We start from the raw sequence: 24,178 nt of genomic DNA, 5'->3' as shown, positions 1-24,178 counted from the left end.
ATTCCTGACAGCGTTGGCCCAGCTGCCCAGCATTCTGGGCAAATATTCCTCCTGACCCAGAGTTAGGGGCCTCACTGACAATTCCAGGAAACTTGGCAGGTCTAAATACATCTTCACGAGGACTGCCCATGAATCACAGACCTGCTTTATAAAATGTGGTGTTTACTGCAGTGACATGGCTTACTCATGATTTGAAGTCAAGGTTCATTAGACAGCCCGGGCTGTCAAGTCTTTTGTTAACTGGCTGCAGCATAGTGGGGTTTTGTGTGATTTTTGTTGTTTTTTTTTTTGGTTTGGGGTTTTTTTTCTTTTTGTTCTTTTGTTTTGTTTTGTTTGTTTTGTTTTGTTTTTTGGTACTGCCCAGCCTCCCAAGAATGAGGATTAAATAAGTTTCTGAGTTTGGAGAATTATTTCCCCATGTCACTCCATGCCCCATCCCTACTCCCTAGACAGAAGGTAAAATGTGAAGGGATGAGGAAGCAGCTCTGCTCTTTGTTGAGGCCAATGCCACATTCTGGTCCAAGAGTGCCATATTTTCAGGGCCTCAGACTTCCAGAGAAGAACAATGTCATAATTGTAGGCCTGGTATTATTCTGTAAAAATTACGATAGATCTCCAAAATAATGTCAAGGTAAAATATTTCACCTAAAGAGGATTGCAGAGAGGCCTTCAAGAACGGACTCCTCATTTGTACATGGAATATAGGAGGTGCCAGTTAATGGTTTATTGAGTGAGGGAATGCATTAATGCATGGATCTTGAATACTGTTGGTTAATGGGTATTGGGAATAATGTATATATTGCCTAAATGCTCATTTTAACTTTCTTTGTACTACACTTTGAAAATACATTCTCCCCTTAAACACTTTCATGAAATAGGTATAAATAGCACTCCACAATTACACAAGAGGCCTCAGTGTACACACACACACACACACACACACACATATATATGTGTATATATATGTACACAAACACGCAAACATACAACATACAAATCACAACTATAGCATATTCTAAATCTGCCCCATCTGAAACTTATATGTAAACTATTATGCAGATGAAATATCTAGTTTATAAGAGCTTTGATAAGTTACGTGTATTGTTCATGTCTCATTTTTAAAAAATCCCTACATTTATTTTTTACTTGAGATATAATATACATAAAGTATCCATTGGAACTGGAAGTAATGTTCCATTTTTCTCTTGATGAATTTCTGTAATGGGAAGCAAGGAAGGAAAGACATTTAGTGAACCCCAGACTCAGCCTATTGGAAACTATTTAATCAGAGTGTCTATTTACAATGTTCTACTTCCTTGTTAATTTCACAGAGGCGGGTCTCCTATTTTGGAGGGTTTAGGAAAAACAAAGTAGCCCTTTGGGTTGGTCTGTTCCAAAGAGCTAAGAATGAAGACACTGACAGAGATTGTCCTTCTCAAAGGACAAGACAATATTGGGGCACAATCTGCTCCAAGTATGTAGAAATTTTTATATTATTTTAAGGATCTTATCATCAATAAAAAGATTATTTCAGTTCTTACTGCATTTCCAAATATCCTTAGGGAAGAAGGTATAATAGTCATTAGTTTTTTATTGATGTTGTTGTTTGGGGTTTTTTTAAGGGAAGTTTTGGAACTCTACCTTTAAAATTGGATTTACAGTTTTATAGTGTTAACATACTTTTAAGGTAGAATTGAGCTTCTGTGACAGCGAAGTGGGTGACATTCTATGCATGTTAAAATCTGCTTATATTATTTTTAACCCAGTGACCTAGGTAGTAATAAACCTAGGTCTGAGGCATGGATTTTGTATCCTTAACTGGCTAAGAGTTGCTAAATAAAATCACATAGTGGAACAAAACATAACCACAAGAGTGGAAACAAGCTCCCAAAAGACTACTGCTTTTGTCCAATTGATGCTGTAAAAACAGAATTCTCTGTGTAACCAAAGACTCGTTCTTAGGCCCTTATGATTCCATAGCCATCCGAAGGGAGGCTAACACCCCTGGATTATTTATTATAAACTGCAAAGTGGCTTATAGCATAGTCCAGTAAGGTGGGCCACCAGCCACATTTGCCTATTTAAGTTCAAATTAATTAAAATTAAATATGTGTTAAAATCCAATGCCAATTTTAAGTACCCAATAGGCTCCTGTGTCTAGTGGTTACCATATTGGGCAGTGCAGATACAAAACATTTCTGACATGAACAATACCAATCTTAAAGGGCATGTAAATTTTTATTTATGTTTTAATTTTTTTCGTGTAAAAAATGGCAAAATTTCACCAAGATCCTACAATATTTAAAAGATTGTTGAACTGGCTGCTAGAGCTTGTCAAAATACCTGGAGCTGATATGGCAGTTCTCAAAACTTCCACAGAGTTGGGGGCCATTTAAGGAATCTTTCGAGACAATAATATTTAGCATTTAGTGCTCCTGAAACTAGACATTCCAACAGATTGAAAGGGAAATTAAACGTGTGCTGAGTGTGTTCAGGGTTTTCCTAGGACCCACATCATTCTAATGTTTAAATCCTAGAGTTCTACATAGCATTACTTTAGTTTATATCGGTATACTTTAGTATTTGTTTTATTAAAAATTATGCAACTTGGCAGTGATATCATTAATGTCACATAGGGCTATTATTAATGGTATATATGCAAGACATAACACAAAGTATTCGTTCTGTTATGAGCAGGGGACTCTCCTTAGAGCCTCTGGGGTTCTCTCTCCTCCTTCTGCTCCTGTGGGAAAGGTTTAGAGAAAATTCCTGTCGTAGGCTTTTCCGCCACTTGTCAGCTGGGTTCTGCGCAGCTGAATGAAGCTCAGGCCCCAGGAGAGCGTCAGAAGAAAAGTGAAGGAAGAAGGTCCCTGTCTGCTATAGTGGTGGTTCTCGTATCAGCCGGCATCCGCCTCCCCCGGGCAGCTGTTAGAAATGCAGGCTCTCAGGCTCACTCCAGACCCCGGACTCAGAATCTCTTCTAGATCGGGGGCTTGTCAACTAGCAAGCACCATAATCACCTTTAGAACTTGTTAAAACAGCTCCCTGGGCCCCTGTGTCAGAATCTCCAATTCAGTAAGGGTGGGCTGATGCTGATTGCAGGCAGGGACCACACTCAGAAAACTAGTGCTCTAGGGAGAACTTGTTCTCCTATATGGTTGCACATTGGAATCACCTGGAGAGCTTCCTAAAAGCCTGCTGCTCGAGTCCCATCTCCAGAAACCCTGAATGGCTAGGGTATAGCCTGGATACTGAGATTTTTTAAAAAAGCTCCTCCGCTGATAATGCCCAGTCAGGTTCGAGAAGCCCAGCCTATACATTTCATGCTCAGAACTTCTACTGGGATGGAAGCAGCATTGGAAGTAAGCAGGTGCCTTCTGACTCCGGATGATGCCGGAATATATCTCGGGGCTCAGGATGAGCTCACCGGTTCTATCGAGCTTCTCTACCATCCTCCACACATAACCCCACCCCCACCCCATCCCAAAGACTTGGGATCGGCTTTATTAACTATTCCTTTATTCCACAAATATCCATGGTATCTCTACTATGAATCAGGCCTTGCTCTAGTGTCTGGAGACACCTTATTGAACAAAGTTATGGCGTTTACATTTTACTTTCACTCCTACTGTTAAATTCAAAATAATTGCTCAGTGGTGTTAAAAGAAAACTAGAGCTGGACGGTAAAGTGGTGAATACAGATTTTATTCAGAGGGGAAAAAAAAACTACTATAGTAGAGGAAAAGAGACCTCGGTAATGAACTAGGCTCAGTCCTTACTTCAACAAGGAAAAGTGGGATTTCTGGCCAAGGAGCAGGGTGCAGTCAGTGGCAGAAAATTGCTAAGAGGAAACATCAGGGGTAGGGGGCTCTGACTAAACCTACCTCACAGGATTCTTGCTGAAGGCAAGCCCCCTGCTGAGAAGGCACCTGATGGGCAGTGGGGCAGGCGGAACCAGGTGGGACCTGCAGGGTGATCCACCATGGAGTGTGGGAGCTTCTGGCTAAACTGACTCAGCAGGATTCTTGCTTATACCAGACAATGCGGAGATGAACTACAGAAGCTCCCCGAACCAGGGGCTCATTGAGAAGAGAGTTCAGAGGAGCCTGACTAGAGTTTGGTCCAGGAGAAAATCTTTGTCAGTGGACTGATATAAAATATACACAAATAGGTAAAATACATACATCACATATACATGCACACACACACACACACACTTTATCTCCTTTCATCCCACTGCCCTTAATAAAGGATTTTGATTTGACTCAAATTAACTCCCTCGGATCTTCCCATGAACCTGACATCCAGATAACATTTGGAACACTATGTGTGTGCGAATGGAGGTGCCCCCGCTGTTATCTGCCAATTGCCATTCCAAAATGGGTGGAGAGGCAGCATTGAAACTTTTAATGGATGGCGTCTGTTGAGTCTCTCTCCCCCTTCCCTCCATCTTACCCACTTCCTCCTTCCCACTCAGTTCCCACCCGTAATTTCAAAACCTTCCTTCCCAGTTTCTCTCTCTCTCTCTGCGCACAATCCCAACCCCTTTTCACACCAGCCTGCTCTCAAAAACCTTTCTGCTCCCGGGAAAGCCTGGAAGATCCCAGACCTCCTGCCCAGAAGTGGTTGACAATGTAGTGTTTTCATTCGAATGCAAATTTGTCTCTGGACAAGATTCAAGGAAAGTGCTTTCCCCTCCAACGGTCTCTCCAGCTCCACCCCAGCCCTTGTTGTCTTTTGTGTTCTTGTAAATAAATGAGAGGCAACTGGCTTTCAATTTGAAGACACAGCTGCAGGGGGCTCTTAAAAGCCAGCTAGAGAGAGAGAGAGAGAGAGAGATGCTGAAAGATTTGTTGCCCAGCGTTAAAATCTAGAAAAGGGAGGCTTTTTTAGTCTTTCATTTGCAATTGCTCTGATTCCTCTAGAAATGCTTTATTTATTTATTTTTAATACTGAAAGACCAAGGGTATTTATTTTGACTTAATAGTTTTTCCCTCCTTTTAACTTTTCTGGTCCAAAACGAAGACTCACCACGCCAATAGCAACAGAATAAACTCTGAGAAGTATGTTTATTCTTGATGTTCTCCAGATAAGTATAAAACTTAGCCGATTTTGGAGGTAGAAACTGTATCCAGTGAAATGACCGTGGGGGAGGGGGACTTAGTGCCTTGATTTCTCATCAGAAGGAACGGATCCTGATGGCCCTGTTGGGTGGCCTTTTAAAATCTTGAGGTGCCTAATGCGATGCCTCTGCTATTGCCGAAACATCTTAGATATGTAAGCAGAACATTGTCCCACTCCCGGACGCGATTCCCCCCCCCCCACCCACTGTCGGCCGTTCCCTCCCGGCGGAAAAGACCCTGCCGGAGAAGATCGAGGGGCGTCTGCGTCCCGATCCCACGCGCAGTGCCGCCGCCGAGCGCGCCCGAGTTTCCCTCCCTCGCCGGGGGGCCGGGCCGCGCGGGGAAGGCGGGGGTGGGGGGGCCCTTTGCTTCCAGCTGGCTAAGCGCGCGTGTTCTCTCCTCTCCCGCGCACAGGGCACCACGAGCCGCGCGGCGCACCTGGCGGGGCCCGAGCCCGCGCCGCCGCCGCCGCCGCCGCCGCGGGAGCCGTTCGCGCCCAGCCTGGGCAGCGCCTTCCACCTGCCCGACGCGCCGCCCGCCGCCGCCGCCGCCGCGCTCTACTACTCCAGCTCCACGCTGCCCGCGCCACCGCGCGGGGGCTCCCCGCTGGCCGCGCCGCAGGGCGGCTCGCCCACCAAGCTGCAGCGCGGCGGCTCGGCCCCCGAGGGCGCCGCCTACGCCGCGCCGCGCGGCTCCTCGCCCAAGCAGTCGCCCAGCCGCCTGGCCAAGTCCTACAGCACCAGCTCGCCCATCAACATCGTCGTGTCCTCGGCCGGCCTGTCCCCGATCCGCGTGACCTCGCCCCCCACCGTGCAGTCCACCATCTCCTCCTCGCCCATCCACCAGCTGAGCTCCACCATCGGCACGTACGCCACCCTGTCGCCCACCAAGCGCCTGGTCCACGCGTCCGAGCAGTACAGCAAGCACTCGCAGGAGCTGTATGCCACGGCCACCCTCCAGAGGCCGGGCAGCCTGGCAGGTAACCGGCTCGCTGACCACTTTCCGCGGCTCCGCCCCGGGTGGGGGACAACCTGGGCGCTTTGTAGGGGAGCGTGCAGGACGGAGCAGAGCGCTGGCCTTGAGCGGAACTCAAGCTGGGCGTGTCTGCGGGCCAGTGTGAGGCGTCCGCAGGATGCAGAGAAAGCCGGGCGGTCCCTGGGCTACGTCAGTGGCTAAACTGAAATATGCCAGTTACTTCTTCGGGAAGTCATGCAGTCTCTCAAACTAACGTCTCTCAGTCTCTCTCTCTCAGTCTCTCAATTTCTCTCTCCCTCCTTCTCTCTCCCCAGTCCGAAGACTAAGACATCCATAAAATGAAGTCAAATTTAATAAAGAACCACGCAGACCTGTTGATGATATCCAGAAAAAGAGCAAAGCAAATAAAAATTGCAGAAGCTCTATGATCACCTATAGTTACCTCCATTTCGTTGTAGAAAAATGGGAGATTTTCCCAAAGCAGCCATTCAGTTTACATAGATTTCCAGAGTAGTGAGAAAGTAACCAACGATTAATTGCCTTGAATTGTTACTACTTTGTTATGGCTCTAACTTATTCAAATTTTTTAAATATTATGTCTAAATTTAGTTACTGGGAAAAGTAAAAGACTCCCCCATACCCATTGCATTTACATAGTTTCCCACAGTGGGGGAAAAATAACCAGTAATGAAGTCCCTTGAATTTATTCCCTGCTTATTATAGGGACAGAGGGGTTGGGCTGGACTGGGTTTGTGATAAGAAACCTGCTTTTTCTCTGCCAATTCAGAGGAGGTGACATTTCTGTGGTCGTTATGCCCATCAAAGACCAGGCTGAGCTGGTGCTTCTCTGCTGGTAGCGCCATCTGCTCAGCTTAAACAAGACACTGTGATTGAAAGACTAATGTTTTGTCTCCTAAAGCACCTGACAATGAACCCAGATTTATTGTTGATTTTTTTTTCCTCTTATGAAAGTATTTGGTAATTGTGCCACTCTAGTAACAGATGCTGTGCTCGTATGTTTCCTTTCTTGACATAAATAGATGACTGTGAAGATAAATAGGATTTAAAAAAAGGGGGGAGAACTTGTTGCATACAAGAGGCAGGTGTCCAGGGTCTGCTTTAATGCAGCACGGTAACTGCCAGTGTGGACCGGCCTGGTATAGCAGGATGCGGGCTGGAATTCCGGTGCCCCCAGATTATGCTAGCTGTGTTTACTGAAATGAAGATACTCTCTCTCACGCTCCTTAAGAGAATTTTGGAGGTAGACGATCGTTAATGCCCACCCAGCGGCTGTGCCAAAGTAAGGACTCAGGATTAGCAGTCTGGACAGCAGAGGTGGCTAGGAGACACACATGGAAACTTTTGTGTACAGAAGTTTGGAAACTTCGTTTTATACATTTGTAAAATAAGTTGCTAGATCAGTCAAGGAGTGGGGAGCCAGCTGCAGAGCCCGTAGGTGACCGCCCTCCTTGCCCTTCTCAGTGGCCACAGGGGGAGGAGCCTGAGCCCCAGAGAGCCCCGTGGCTTGCCAACAGCCACTGCATTTCCTGTGCAAACCTGGGGAAAGAAACCAAGAGCTTAGCTCCCAACTCCTTCTCCTGCTGATTATATGGCCTAAACGTGTGCTTGCTCCACTCAGTCATCTTAGTGAAAATAGGGAGTATGGGTCTGTTGGAGAGTGTAGGGAGCGTGAATGGGGCAGAAGGAAAGCCTCGCTGTTCTTTATGTCACTGAATTTAGGAGGAGGTTTTAAAAGTAAATATGAGGTGAAAATCACTTACTCTCTGTAAAACCTTGAACGACTGTTACTGAGGGTTTGATGTGTGTGTGTGTGTGTGTGTGTGTTTGGGGATAGGGAGGTGTTGGCCAGGAAGAGGCGCACTTCCCGTGAGTGAGAGCCACACAATCCATGCGCCGTCTCTTGCCTCTGCCTTTCCAGCCGTCCCTCAGATTCAATGCCCATATTTCATCATGCTCCCTGGTAGGAAAAAAAACAATCAATGTGCCATTGACGATTCTTAATTTTAGAGCTACCATGAACACTTTAATGTTTGCATTATTTGTTCAAAACGCATGCTTTTAAATATTCATTTAAAGATTTTTCTCATGCAAATTGCTGCTGGTGGTTTTTGAGTTTAAAATTACTCTATAGCTCTGCATAAATACTTGGGTGGCAGAAGATTAGATTCCCCATTTAGAAATTAGAAAACTATGGCCCAGGAAAGGTATGGGGACAGACTCTAACATTTGCAAGAGATCCGGAATAATGGAGCTTGGGGACCCCACACCGAATCTGTGTGTTTGATACCATTCCAGACATCATAGAGTTTGAAGCCCCTGGCTTGCTAATTGAAAGCACTGTGGAAGTCAAGACTGAAAAATAGCTTTTGGTTGCTCAGGGTTGTGATTTTGGAGATTTGTCAGTGATAACTACGAAGTACAAATATGGGATAGGGAGTGACTTTCACTATTGAATGAGTTAATTCATTCAGTAATTATTAAGCACCTTTTATGTTCCAGCACTGATTTAGACCCTGGGGATATCAACCCAAATCCCTGGCCTCCTTTCAAATGGAGACGACAGAAAATCAGCATGATAAATAGTTTTGGTAGAGTGGCCAGGGAAAGCTCTAATTAGAAGGTGACTTTTGAGTCGGTCATGAAGGAAGTGAGGGAGCTGACCATATTAATATGTGGGGAACCGCATGCTGAACAGAAGGAGTGGCAGGTCCCAAGGCTGGTAAAGGGGGTTATGTCTGATATGTTTGCAGACCAGCAAGGAGTCCAGCGGGGGTGGATCAGCGAGAAGGAGGGCAAAGAAATGACATGAGGTCAGCAAAGTGAACAGCCGGGTCGGGGTGAAAGGGAAAGCCTCGTACGTCTTGATGAGGATTTGAGGTGGCTAGCTGTGCCAAATCCATGGGAGCCATTGAGGATTTGGGCCAAGGAGTGACACAAGCTGACTTCATTTATAACAGGGGCCGTCAGGCTGCTGTGTAGAGAATATATCGTAGGGGATCAAGAGCAGAAGCCAGAATACCAGTAGGGGGGTTATTGTAGTAATCTAAGCAAGAGAGCATTATGGCTTGGGTCAGGATGGTAGCAATGGAATTTATAAAAAGTAGTGTAATTCTGGACGCATATATATGGTGGAGCTGACCGGATTGTCTCACAGACCCAACACCCAGAAGAACAGAGTCCCTATGGGCTGAGGTGGGGCGCGCTGCAGAGGAGTCTAGTTGGACTGGAGGCAGCGCTAGTAAATATAAGATCTTGGTTTTAAACATGCGCTATCTGTCCACCAGACCCAAAATACATGTGAACTTAGTTGGATTCACAGGTCAGAGTTCAGGGGAGAAGGCCAGGCTAGAGATCAAAATGAGGGAGTCATAAGCAGGTGGGCAGTATTTAAGACCATGAAGCTAGAAGAGACGACTTAGGGAGTAAGTGTAGAGAGAAGAGGTCCAAGGATCGAGTGCTGATCCCCCCCCCCCCCCACAGATCTAAAGGTCTGGGAGTTGAGAAGAAGGCAACAAAAGAAAGAGATAACCAGAAGTGTAGGTCAGTGTCATTTATGAGAAGCCAAGAGAAGAGCGTACCTCAAGTAGAAGATACTATGTCAAGTGCAATTAAGAAGTCAAGGCAAAGGAAGACTGTTCGATGACATTGTTGAACAGTTTCAGTGAAGGATGGTGGGGAAATCCTACTGAAGGCAGGGGGTGGTCCACAAAACAAGGGGAGAAGGAAAACTGGAGACTAAAAATGTGCAGAATGTTTCCAAGCAGTTTTTATTGCTTAGCTACAATTATCTCTAGAGATTCAAAGTTCTGTCTGAGGATTTCAAGCCATCAGTTGTAGGGGGCGCTTGGTAAAGAACATTCTTTGACATTTTCCACTAGATCTTCCCAGTGGCCAAACTTTTATAAAGTGTGGCCAGAAATCTGGGAGTTCCAGCTCTCTGGGAAAACACCAAATTCAGATTAAACCTAGAAAAGTTTGATTTCTCAAGTGTTAGGTCATCAGGATCTGAAGACCTCTTAGAATGTTTTCTTTCTACCTTCTCCTCCTCCTTCTTGGTCTCTCTTTTCATCATATAACGGTGCCTGAGTGGAAACCCAGTTCCACCTTGCCCAAGGTGTGCATTACACACCTTCTTGAAATTGTTCTCTCATCTGGGGGATCAAAGTAGTATCTCTTTGTCTGATTTAGACATAAATAAGAGAACATATATAAAGTACTAGCACATTTTCCGGCTCAGTAAAAGTTAATTCATTTTATTTAATAATACCACCATACTAACTTGGCTGTGTACGGAAGAAGTCATTCATTTTTGCTTCAGACACAAAGGAGATCTTTTGAGTCTGAAAACGTATCAGTGTCTGTGTTGGACAGACAGAGATGAGTGAGAGATCATCTTTGCCCTCAAGAGACCCAGTTTCAGAACAGATACATGAATGGACAGTCTTAAGCCCCGTGCTGGGATCCGGTAGATGTGGGTTCTTTGGGAACATCCTGCAGGGACATCTTACCATCGTTTTGGATGTGGGCCACGGATGCTTCCTTGATGTGGTAGCCCCAGAGCTAAGTGGTGTAGACAGAACTAGTGAGGAATGGTAGCTGGAACCAAGTCCAAGAGTAAAGAAGGTGGGGAGTGAGGGGTAGGGAGTGTGATAGGTAGAGAGTGTCAGTAGATCAGGGTTTCCTGAGCCAGAAATGGATGGTAGAGGTGGTGGGGGGGAGGGGGAGAGTAGAAGAGATGAGTAGTAAGGGGCATGTAATTTCGTCCCTCCCTTAGACAGCTGACATGAACCTATTTGCACGTTAAAAACTCCATTGCGGGGACTGAGTGGAGGATAGATTTACAAGAAGGAACAGGCAGGGAAACGCTTGGGAAAGCACTGGAATAGCCCATCCCTGCTCCCAGGCCTAGTTGTCGAAACTCCCCCTGCCCCCCACCTCCCCACACACACTTGTTTTGGAATGTGACAATCATGACTTATACCTGGTAGAGGAAGAAAGCTAAATAAACGGCATAACTAGTTCTTACATTTTCTCTTGACAAATAGGTTGCTTATTTTTTTTCTTTTTGATAGTTTAAAAGTTAAATTTATTCATTTTGTGCATGATGAATAAAATTATGTTTTAAAGAACCCCATACTGCAGGATAAAGCATTTGCTACATGCCAGGCATTGTGCCAGGCACTTTGCAAACTGTGTCTCATGTAGTTTCCAACAACTTAAGGAGGTAGGTGTGATTTTTGCCGCATCCTACAGATTTGGAAACTGAGGCTTCTCGGTGAGAAGTTACTTGCCCAGAGTTACTTGGCAAAGTGACGGGGATGTGATTTGAACCTAGATCACTTTGAGTCCAGCTTCTCTATCCTCTTAAACATACATGGTATTGAGATAGAGGCAGTATATTTTTTGTTAATGAAGAAAAACACCAAGAATATAGAAATACAGTCCCAGTTTTTAATTTATTTAAGTAACTAGTGATTTTGAAGAAGCAAAAATATCTCAAAAATGTGTCAGTAATCCTATTGAATACGACTTTACCAGTACCTATTTTTTATTCACTTTTGTAAAGGAAACAGCATGATCCTTTCATTTTCTGCTTTAGAGCAAAATTAATCCTATTAAAAGGAGAAATCTGAGTTGTAAATAGGTATTAAAGTTAAGTCAAACATCAGAAGCTTATTTTGAGGCAAAAATGAAATGAATTCAAGGCAGATTCTTAACCAATGATTACAGCCAAAATTGGCTTCCTAGGGACAAGAATTTGGTCAAGGCATGTCCCTCTTTAACCTCTGCCAAGTGCTCTTAAACTCAATATTTAGAGTGTATCACATACTAGAAATCCCCAATTCCACATATTTGGTGATTTCAACTCCATTCTTTGACTTGTTAATGATTCCAGGTGCACCTGTTATAAGAAAGAAAGAAGCCCCACCTAATGCCATATAAAAGCTTTGCAGGCTCCACTGTCAGGTTCTCAAAGGAAACATGAACTCTACTCAAATAACGAGTGAGTTTGTTTAACACACAACACTGGGGATCTGGGCCGAATGCAACATGCTATCTGGCTGCCGCTGTTCCTTTCAGTCGCCTTTCCCGAAGGTGATCTTTCCTTGCCAGTGGACAAACACTCAGTTTTTGTGAACCTTCTGCTCACCCTTAAGTAAAACAAAAATTTCTAGTTTAGATTCACTAATTTGAATGTGATCAGCCTGTGATATCAATCAACACTTTAATCTTCTTTCAAAGGCAGCGAAGGCTGATTTTTCAACCAACATTTCCGGGGAGGGTTTTGGAGCTGGACCTCCCTGGGGTCTCCTCCCCAGCCTCTGAAGTTCCATGTCATTCCCTGCTGGCCATGCCCCTCAGGTCCAGCCTCTTCCTCAGAAGCTCTTGCTCTCAGCACTCAGTCCCAGTCCAGGGTATGTTCTAGATCAGCATATAATATAGTCTCTCTCCTGCATGCTGCATTCTGGCATCCTGCACCCAATGTCCCTCCCCTACTTCCACCAACAAAGTGATTGTTCTGTCAGCCATTTGGCCTCTAGAATTCTGGACCCTCATTTTACAAGCAGGACACTCAAATCCAAGTGGTCCCATGGAAGCCCACTGTCTCCAGGCATTCCCTCCAAGAGCACAGAGACTAAAATGTCTTCAGCAAAATTCCTCTGTCCTTGGTGACCTCTGCCTCCATCTTCCCAGAGCCCAAGATGCACAGAAATGGTGATCAGACATCCTTTGTCTATGTCCATGCCAAACTCGCATCCAGGAGACTGTCATTGTAACATCCCATTACAGTAAGTTAGTGGCTGGGTCTGGAACTAAATGTTTGGAATGCTGGGTGGCCAAAAGGCCTACCTGATGTCTTTTGTGTTGATCCACAGAAACTAATACCTGCCCTTCCCTTCCTACCACACGGCAGCCTTGCTAGTTAAAATGGGGCAAACAGGTCTTTTTTGTACCTTTGTAGGAAAGTGAAAACTTTGTGTAGAATTCTGTCAAAGCCTTTCCAGTATCACTGACACTTATATGATTTCAATCATGCTTTAATTTAACTAGGAAAATATAAATTAAAAATATGAGAATGTGTCTTGGACAATGGTTCAAGATGGCATACTCTGTCCATGCATTTGCCTCCCCTCTGTCCAGATCCTCAGAAAAATAAAGTACAGAATTACAACGGGTGAGCCATGAAAGAGACAAGAACACAGAGGCCAGCAGATGGGTCTCATCAAAAACAAGCCATAAATTTTCTAGAAAGCAAAATAGATAGGAGTGATGAGCAATTAAAACATAGAATTTCCTCCCAAGAATCTGCTCTGTCAGCATGGCGGAGGTGGACTGGCAGTCTTCGGTGAATTCTTGGACAGGCTCAGTTGTCAGGGTTGAGCTGGGGTCTGGGGAGAGCGTGGGGCTAAAGACAGAGGGATTCATTGGAACTCAGTGCTTGACACAACTTCAAGTCAGCTTCTTCCTCCCACTCACATACCCTCTTGGCTACCAAGATGGCAACCCTGTGGCCCGTGCTTACTCCAAGGTGAAGAGCAGGAGTGGTCTCCTGAAGAAACTGGACAAGCCGAGAAAGTTAGACTCCGGTTTGGCTGCCAGTGGCCTGGACAAAATTTGTACCACACAGGCTGTGGGTGGTATGCTGGAACAGGGCTGGGCTGCCCTTCACCCTCTCATCCTCAAGGAAGAAGGCCAGCCCATATGCCCCACCCTCCCCGTCATAAATTCTAACTCAGGGTTATTTAGTGGGAAATACTTCCATTTATGTTGCAGTGGGAGAAACGAATGCCAGGTTTTTCTTTCTCAAATATGATAAATTAGTAGGGATTACTGAGGAATTGGGGAGAATTAGTGGCATGAAAAAAAAATAGAAAAATGAACTGTCTCTCAGAAGAAACACATAATTTACAGAATAAAAGAGATTAAAGGAAACAAGGAAAAACTTTAGAATCAGTACTGAGAAGGATTTAAGAAGATCTTGTGTTTATTAAATAAGAACTGCGTGATACATGAGAGGATCAAAGAACAAGAAAATCTTTATAGGCTGTAAAACTATCACTACCCAAATAAAAAATTTGATAGAACGAGTGGGAAGTAGTCAAGGAAATTGAGTACTCAGATGGTAGCCATATAGGGAAGGAGAGAGAAACTCTGAGAGTAATGCAATAATAATGCATACAAGATACATCCAAGAGATCTAACACATTTTCGGAGTCCAACAAAGAGAATGGAGGGAAGCAAGCTACCAAAGAAGTAATATGGCTACAATTCCTCAGAGCTGAGGGACTTGTACCTTTATAGGAAATGCCCCATGCTCGGAATAGGAGATTTCCCCATTCCGCACCATGAAATTTCAAAGCACCAACATAAAGACCCTCAGGCCACTGGAGATAAATAAAACAGATGCCTCCTGATTTGCAGTAGCAATACTGGGGGTGGGGGGTGGGGGGAGAACAATCAGGTGATGTGCTCAAAGTTCTGGGGGAAAGTTATTTTTTTTTTTAAGATTTATTTATTTGACAGAGAGAGACAGCCAGAGAGGGAACACAAGCAGGGGGGAGTGGGAGAGGGAGTAGCAGGCTTCCCACGGAGCAAGGAGCCTGATGCAGGGCTCGATCCCAGGACCCTGAGGTCATGACCTGAGCCGAAGGCAGACGCTTAACGACTGAGCCACCCAGGTGCCCCGGGAAAGTTATTTTTAACCTAAAATCTATATCTAGCCAAATTATTCATATAAAGGCAGAATCAAATATTTTCAGTCTTGCTAGTTCTGATAAAATGGAATTCCTACGCCCCCTTTCCTAGGTTACAGCACTCGATGGGTGTGTCCCAGGTGAATAAGGGCATAAAACAGGAAAACATGGTACCCAGGAAACAGTGTATACTGACCAGCAGGATGGTGCAGAGAAGTCTCAGGGGGAAAAAAGATACCTGGACAGTAAGCTAGCAAACAAAGAAAGGTGGGACCCACCACATAAATGGTGACAGACGTGAATGTTGGCCTAAGTCCCAAAGAGTCTGGGTAATTTTAATATCTAAGGGCTGAAGAAGTAAAAGAATGAGTTAAGAATAATGAGTTTAATTGTAGTTGAGGAAAAAAGAATTGTTCTTGCATTGCTTTGGGTTCCACAAATACAGAAGGCAATGTTTAAGAACATGGTTGAGGCCAGACAGATGAGGGTACATCTGTTATTGGTTGGTTCCATCAGTTACTTGCTCAGTTACCTTAGACGGGTGAGTTCTACTCAACAAGTCTTCACTGAGCACCTGTTCTGTGCTGGGTGTTCTTTTAGGTGGTGGACACATACCTGTAAACAATAGAGGCCAAAGCCCCTGTCCTCTTGGAGGTATGGTCTAATACGGGTAGGATATTCTATAATAAGAAGAGCCGTGGGGAGGAAGAGTAGGGATGTCAGAGGGTGGGGCAGCCAGGAGACTCTCCTATTTCCATAGATAGGGTGTTTACTGAGCAAACACTTGAAGCAAGGAAGTAGGAAGCCATGTGCCTATCTGGGGAAGAATGACCCAGGCAGAGGGACCAGCCAGTGCAAAGACCCTGAGGTGAAATCATGCTTGGCCTGTGTGGGGAACAAAATGGGCCTTCTCTGAGATTGTGTATCCTGTAGTGGGGATAACAATACTGTGACAATTATACAAGACATTACAAAGATCATATAAGATGGAGATCCTTCCTATCCATTGTCTATTAGCATGCCCACCTTAAACGGGCTCAGTGAATTAGAACTATTGTTACCATGGAGAATCATGGCATCAACCAAGCTCTACTGGAATGCCAGATGTAAATAAGATGGAAGTGATAACTCCAGGGGTCTTGTTGGACTGGAAGGAGGATGGGAGTGACATTAGTTCCCAAGTGGCTTATAATACTATGTAGTTGTGATATGAGCTATGAGAGAGGCCCAAGGGCTGGATCATCCCAAAAGGGAAGGCACATCCAGATGGGAAGATCAAGAGTTTTTGGTGGAGGCAGCGTTTGAGGTTGGGTTTAACAAAATGCTCTGGTGACAGGTGCAAACAGGAGAAGAGGCATATAGCTTGGGAGGGTCGGGTTCCATATGAGTTATGAATTAGCCACCAAAGGGGTGCCATGAGTCCTAGTGGCTTTAAGGTCAAGCTAGGGGCACTGACGGTATGCTGATTGCACATTGTCCAGGGTCTGTTCTCCTGAATGCACTCTGAGCAGGTATGACCACATTGGGGAGGCACTGGGGAGCTAGTAACAGCTTTGCTGAGAAGGATTTCTTTATCCCACTTTTTAAAATAAAATTTTATTATTATTTTCAAAACTTTATTTATTTTTAAATTTTATTTATGTTATGTTAGTCACCATACAATACATCATTAGATTTTGGTGTTCCACGATTTATTGTTTTCGTATAACACCCAGTGCTCCATGCAGAACGTGCCCTCCTTAATACCCATCACCGGGCTAACCCATCCCCCGACCCCGCTCCCTCCAGAAGCCTCAGTTTGTTTCTCAGAGTCCACAGTCTCTCATGGTTCATCTCCCCATCCGATTCCCCCCCCCCCAGTGTCCTCCATGCTATTCCTTATTTTCCACAAATAAGTGAAACCATATGATAATTGACTTTCTCTGCTTGACTTACTTAGCATAATCTCCTCCAGTCCCATCCATGTTGATGTAAAAGTTGGGTATTCATCCTTTCTGATGGCTGAGTGATATTCCATTGTATATATGGACCTCATCTTCTTTATCCATTCATCTGTTGAAGGGCATCTCAGCTCTTTCCACAGAAAAAACTTTATTTATTTATTTGAGAGAGAGAGAACCCGAGCAGAGGGAGGGCCAGAGGGAGAAGCAGGCTCCCTGCTCCATCCCAGGACCCTGAGATCATGACCTGAGCCAAAGGCAGACGCTTCACTGATTGAGTGAGGGCGTCCCTCACTTTTTTTTTTAAATAAGAGGTCATGAGACATTTTTTCAAAGCATAAATTCTTTGGAAGGCCCTGTAAGCTTCCTTTCGCTTGGGGTCAAGGATCCCAGAAGCCTGCACGTGAATATTTGAGACATTGCTTGGAGGTAGGGTGAGGGTGTGCGAGCAGTTTGAAAAGAAGTGGATTAAAATGGGACCAGTTCTGCTCCCCCCTCCGCCCCCTAAATGAACCTCACGGGCAATTCCCTTTCCCCTCTTTGAGAACCAGGGGTCATGTGCAGCCAGATGTTTTGCTGGTCCTGAACCCTGAGAATCCGTCTTGGTTCCTCAGTGCTGCAGATCGGAAAGGTGGCAAGTAGAAACAGGTGTTTACCGGGAAACTGCTTTTAGCTATAATATGTCATCAGGGAAGGAAATGACAGAATGCGAGGAAAGACGTGGAGATGCACACACACGGGAATTGGGTCTAGAAGCCAGACTACAGATGTACCATTCACTCTTGCGCTTCTGGGCTATTGGCCATGCCGACCGTGTTTTCCTGGCTGGGTCCCCAGCACTCAGCAGTGGGGAAAGCCTGGCTGATGTGCGACCCGGGGTGTGGGTTTCTCCTGCTCCTCAGGCAGGGCATTGGAGGTAAAATATTCCTGGGTTGGTTTTCATTGATTACTCCTTTTAGGTCACAGGTGTTGGTTAATTTGAGCAAATGGACATCTGTGCTCGCCACTCACTTTACATGTGAGCATCAACTCAGTGGTGATTGTTCACTGATAGCTTCATAAATATGATGCTTTTAAATATTTATTTTTGGGCACCTGGGTGGCTCAGTTGGTTAAGCGACTGCCTTCGGCTCAGGTCATGATCCTGGAGTTCCAGGATCGAGTCCCACATCGGGCTCCCTGTTCAGCAGGGAGTCTGCTTCTCCCTCTGACCCTCCTCCCCTCGTGCTCTCTCTCTCATTCTCTCTCTCTCTCTAATAAATAAATAAAAATCTTTAATAAAAAAATAAATAAATATATTTTTTTTAATCTAAGCAACAGGGATTATGTGGAGACCAACTATTTTAGTAGATGTACAAATAACCTTAAATAATTAATAACTTAAAATCTCTCAAAATGCAGTCAATTTGCAACCAAGGCTGCATCAGTATCCCTCCTGCCACTGTATTTAACCAAGGTGCGTTTGTAGTTTTAAAAAATTTGCTATATATTTACTTCATATATATATGTTATAATACATACAATTTTTGATTATTGTGTTTTACATATTATAAATATGACAAAAATTACTATACATACACTTGTATATGTATGTATATATGTAATATGTATGTATGTATTTTATATATATATATAAAATTTTGCATTTCTTGTGGCATAACTAACATGAAATATCTGAAACCTCTAACGGCTAATCCCAAGTGGGTCTATATGTATTTATTGTGGTGCTGTGTATTGCCAAAGAACTGATTTTGATGCAAAGCAGAAAATATCTTGAATTATCTTGCAATCCAGGCAGAGCACTTGAATAGCAGGCCTATGGGCTCCCTGAAGGAACCTAATGAGACCCCTGCATATTTCAGAACTCCTCACCAAGCCTCTTCTAGTAGGTATTCGACAACTACATTTTTCAAGATTTTAGTTTTAAGTAATCTCTACACCCAACATGGGGCTCGAACTTACAACCCCAAGGTCAAGAGCCGCATGCTCTACTGATAGAGCCAGCCAGGAACCCTTCAACAGATATTTCCCACTGACCTCTGTAGAGCTAGTTACGGGTGCAAGTGTTACATCCCATTGATAACCGGAAGTCATCCTTAGCATAGAGAGAGAAACACAGAGAGATAGCAGGTTCTCCTCGGAATGAGTGAACCATTAAAAACTTACAAATAGCTGCCAGAAAGACTCGGTTCAATGCATATTGAACATCTGTAAGATAAAGTGTCTGCTTCCTCACCTCTGAGTTTCCCAGTTCTTTAGAAAGTGGCTTCCTGTATTTTTTTAGGTTGTGCTTGCAGCATTCACAGAGGCAGGGACAGCAGTCGTGGAATGTCACAGGCTTACCTACAGAGCTAGCAGTTCTTTGTGTGTAGTTCTAGAGAAGAGATCATAAAAAACAGATGATGCCTATTCTGTGGGGTCTGTATACTGAGGATCTGCCCAGGATCCTGCAGGTAGAGACGTGGCAGCAAAGGGAACCCAAAGAAAACCATTAATGATTTTGACTGAGTGGACTTTAGCGGTCCCTCAAATTTCGGCTTGCTATGTAAATATCTTCAAATAGATCTGATAGCATTGATTTCTCCTGTTGGGCTTCCTAGATGGCGCCTGGGCACACAGGGGCTATGCTGTCCAGAGGCCCCATGCTCCCACTGAACCTCAAACGATGTCTGCATTTCCTGACTTCAGCCTTTGAGCTCCCCTAGAATGGACTGACAATGCAGTAAAGTCAAAATCTCCCTTACAAGATAAGCTTCCCTTTAATAATTGATGCAGAAAAGGGAAGTCTGTATACATTTCTCTTTAGAATGAAGAAAAGACACACACACACACACACACACACACACACACACACATACACACACACACACGGGTACTCACTCAGGTCTTACGCTTGGCTGCTTGGAAGCATAGAATACTACAGTCCCCTCCATGGCTGAGCCAATTAGTTGGTCATTGTTGACATGACCACAAACAGCCCCCGTCACCTTGACAGCCTTCTAGCAAATATGTAGTATTTGTTTTGCCCTGCACGAGTCAACACAGATCGATTTCTGTACTGGAAAAGCATCACCTACATCACTACCGAGCCATACGATTTGGTGGTTTAGTAGTAACTTCTTTGGATACAGAGAATGGATGAAAAATGGGGTGGGGGAGTTATAAGTATGCATAGGTCTCATCAGAGGTGCTTTATATGAGGGGATTAATGTTTTAATAAATGTAACTGGTATTCCAGTGATAATTATGCAGATATAATGTAGTTACTAGTTGGATTCTAAAACACACAAATACACTTATTAAAGCCTTTAACCAGAAAAGAATCAAGGAAAAATTTTAATCCTCCTCAAAACTGTTTATTACACAACATAATGTCTCTTCTCAGACTCTTTTTTTACATGCCAAATATTAGGTCGAGTAAAATGATGAAAATTTAATAAAGTGTTGATAGAAGGAATTTATAAAATGTAAATGTAGAGCATGAGTAATCTGTGAAGCAGTTTACTTGCATTCCCCCCCCACCATAAATTATGTTGAAAATCAATGGTATCTTCTTCTGGAATTATCAATAGAGCCTCTCTGGGGGGTGTTAGTAAGATATATAAAGGAGTAGGAGAATGGTACAGGGAGAATACATTTTAACTTTGCATTATAAAAGCTAAATAATTTCTGGAAAGGACTTTGTACAGCCTATCTATGGTATAGCTAATACAATCTGATTAAAAAAAAAAAAGGCCTGTGTTTGAGATGCGGAGATGCAAAACATCTTAGTTCATGTATATTGCAAAATATTTTTTTTTTTTTTTTTTTTTTTTTAAAGATTTTATTTATTATTTGACAGAGAGAGACACAGCGAGAGAGGGAACACAAGCAGGGGGAGTGGGAGAGGGAGAAGCAGGCTTCCCGCCGAGCAGGGAGCCCGATGTGGGACTCGATCCCAGGACCCTGGGATCATGACCTGAGCCGAAGGCAGACGCTTAACGACTGAGCCACCCAGGCGCCCCTATATTGCAAAATATTTAAACCACTTAGTGAAGAAAACTACTTAAGCCCGCTTTTGTCCGATAAAGCCTTTCTCCTTGTCTGTACATTGAGAATTCTGCCTGTGCCCTTCGATGGACACATACAGCAAAAAGTGAAAACTCAGCTTCAGTCCTGAAGACTTTTGGTCTTTTGAAGCCAAAGTTTGTCTGTCCTGCTTTGCATCTCAACAAAAAAAGATGGGCCAGGAGCACCTTGTTCTGGCTTCCTTCCATGGAAATATCCATAATTATCCATAGTAATTAGGTCCTGAAGCCAGACCACAGATGTACTATTCGTGTATTGCACTGATGGGGTATTGAGAAGCAGCTGTCGAGAAATAAAATGACACTCACTGAATTTTATCCGCCTTGTTGATAGAGAAGAGTATCTATGTGAATATGAGACTGGCCATTAAAAACTCTGGTAAGTGACTAATTAATAAAGCACCGAATCGTAGATTGCTCTGCATCACTAGTTAATTAGGACAATAGATAGTGGTGAGCCTGGCTCCTGGTCCACCCAGAACACGGCTGCCAAAACCTGCTCTCAGGGCAGAGATGGGCTCAGACGCGAATTTTAAACAGGAGACCCCTCCTGGGTAAAATTAACATTCACAGATTAAACTTGTTTACAAGTTAATGTCAGAAGACTTTAATTACAAGTCTGAAGTCAAATTATGTCGCCCTTCTGTACAAAGATATTACAATTCACAGTTCACCCCTGCTAATTTTTTATCTGCTCTGTGTCAGCTGAGAAGGACGTGAGGTGTCCGGGTCGAGTGTTTCTGGGAGTCATTTTATCAGCTTCTTCGGGACTGTCTCTTATTTGGACGGTTGTGGTTACAGTGAAGTTATTTTCAGAAAGATTCCTAAGTGTTCACGGGATATGTGATTGTCACTGCAAGGACCCCAGCCTCACCTGATAGAAAGGCAACCTCCAGCCCCAGTGTCCCTTCCCAGAAATCACAGTGCATCCAACCCAAAGACATTTTCCGGAGACCGACAGCAGCGAGAGGAATGGGAGAGGCAGGAAATGCCCTGCAGTCTGTGCGTGTCCACAGTCTGTGAACTTGGAGGGGGGTATTTCCCAACAGGAGGTTAATTGCAGCGCAGTCCCACCTGCAACACCAACTGTCTTGTACTCCTTCTAGTCTCAAAGGTACTGCTGCCTTCCTGCAAAGGTCAGAAACTGCACCTTCCTCCAAAAGGAATTACTCCCTCCCACCACATTCAAGAATGGATATTTCTATGAATGTTTTAAATCTCCAGCCTTAGGTGTTCTGCTGAGAACCAGACCTTGACATGCACTCCTCAAGACCCCTAATCTGGCCCCAGATCTACCAGCCAGAGCTAGATCCCTTGTTAGAGACACCCGGGGAGTGTTTGAGCTCTTCTGTCCCCTGGGCCCATCCACTCAGGTCCTAATTCAGTAGTCTGGAGTGGATCCCCAGCCTCAGTACTGTTAAAAAGGCTTCCAGGTGAGCGCCACATATGTCCTCCCAGAGTTGAGAAGCCCCGAACTGAACCGTTGCATAGGAGTGCACTGTGGCAGTGCAGGGACCCTAGACCCCCGCTTCCGCAGAACCCGTCAGGAAGCCTAACAATAGCAGCAAACACATTCCAGTCCACCCAGATCCAAAACGTCTGCCTTCTACAGGAAAGATGGGTTTTTTCCCCTGGAAGCTAGCCTGCTCACAAAGGCTTTTACAGGTCCCTTAGTATCTGGGCCTTGGCCACCTAGAGCTTAGATCAGTCACTCTGCGGCAGTGCACGTGGGGAAGCCTGACCCCGAGGCCAAGGCAGCCTGGGGCAGCCAGTACGATGCCCACATGTGGTGGGCAGCACAGCCACACTCGGAAGCCAGGTTCCGGGGTGCCCGCTGAGGCCCCATCAGCATCTGACTACACCTTCAGCCTGCACCTTTGCTAAGGCACTCGTGCTTGCTTCATAAGGCAGGGAGAATATAAGGAATCCATGTGTCTGTCTCCAGAAGGATGCCGAAGTTGAAGTCCTCTAGCCACCAAGATACGTGTCTGTAGCTAAACCAGTATGCCCTGGCTTCTCAAAGGATGGTCTGTGGACCAGCAACCCCAACATTGCCAGAGAACTTGTTAAAAATGCAGAACCTCAGGCCCTCCCCCACACCTGCTGAGTCAGAACTGAAATTTTAATCAGGGGACTCATGCCGATGGTGTAAGCCCTGAAATACATGGCTAGTTCATTTGGAGCTACTCTTTATCTACCCTGAAATAAATCAAAAGCCGATAACAAGGACAGGTGCCAAACCACCCTGTTTAGCTCGTGTGTTTCACTAGTACCGGTCCCATCTTAGACAAGATGTGTTTCCGCAGGCTCTTCTTTAACTTGGAGTTGGGTGTGAGTTTTGCCTTAGTACACCATCCTCTTCACGGCAGACGCAGAAGCCGCAACTGCAAATAAACAGAGAAACGGGCCATCCTAAGAATGCGAAGATATCAGACATTACTCATTACACCCCGTGACCACTGTCTCGCTACTCTCCATACACCTGCCTGTCACAAAAGGAATTGGACAAAAGAAGCCTGTTTTTCTCACATCTTGGGAAGAAATGCTCGTGGTTGGAGAGAAAATCCAAGAATGAGGGACACCTGCTATTATAGGGGACCAGATCCCATGGGCACATGTATTGCTGCTTCCTGGCCAAGTGATTTTCACTTTTAAGTTATTCTCCGTGTAAAGTATTGGAGTCTCAGTAGATTACAGTATTTGGTAAAAGTTGTGGTGAGGTTTCATAATTACATTAAGTTGTATTGGAAAGCTCATCATAGAGTGACAGGAACAAGTCCTGTGTTTTGTACCTTGTCAGAGACTGCATGAGTGTTTAACTTATTTGTGATAGCAGCAAAGTTTCCATAATATATGAAAATCTAGGATTTATGAAGCCGATGAAGCAGGAGGGCATTTTCCAAAGCTTTCCAAAACAGACTTTTCACAGAATCAACTTATATCATCAGATGGCCCTCTTACATTGAAATTATTAAGCTCCAATGCAGATTTTATCATTCATTTGTACAAATTAATACTCTCCCTTCCAAACGTCTGTCTGAAACATGGCTCATAGCCTATATAGGAAATGTGTTCATATATTTTAACATTTACAACAACTTAAGATGTCAAACTAATTCAGCGAATTAATGATCATTTGCAAATGAAATTTAGCACATGGACTTAACTCAAGATCCATAGGAAGTCCTTTGCGGGTCCTTTAAATACTTAAATTAACTTATGAATTAGCATAGAAGTAGGGAGTAAGTTTTGGAATTTTGATTTGAGTCAAAAGCAAAAACCAAGAATTAAACAAGTAAGTCTTTATTATGGCAAGGTATTCCTTAGATCAAAGGAATCTTTCAGCAGTTTACTTA

General features: G+C 44.3%; 1 protein-coding gene across 5 annotated transcripts in view; it reads left to right on the top strand.

Annotated features, from left to right (window-relative positions):
• CTNND2 (catenin delta 2) overlaps window positions 1-24,178 on the top strand; it is an 892,725-nt gene that overhangs the window by 511,272 nt on the left and 357,275 nt on the right. For all 5 annotated transcript variants that reach the window (XM_078066561.1, XM_078066564.1, XM_078066562.1 and 2 more), the window contains one exon: window positions 5,538-6,102. In XM_078066561.1, the coding sequence (XP_077922687.1) occupies window positions 5,538-6,102 (565 nt within the window). The remainder of the gene's footprint in view (window positions 1-5,537; window positions 6,103-24,178) is intronic.

Source organism: Halichoerus grypus, chromosome 2 (genome assembly GCF_964656455.1).
Source record: "Halichoerus grypus chromosome 2, mHalGry1.hap1.1, whole genome shotgun sequence".
NCBI lineage: Eukaryota > Metazoa > Chordata > Mammalia > Carnivora > Phocidae > Halichoerus > Halichoerus grypus.
This window is presented reverse-complemented; position numbering and strand designations above follow the sequence as displayed.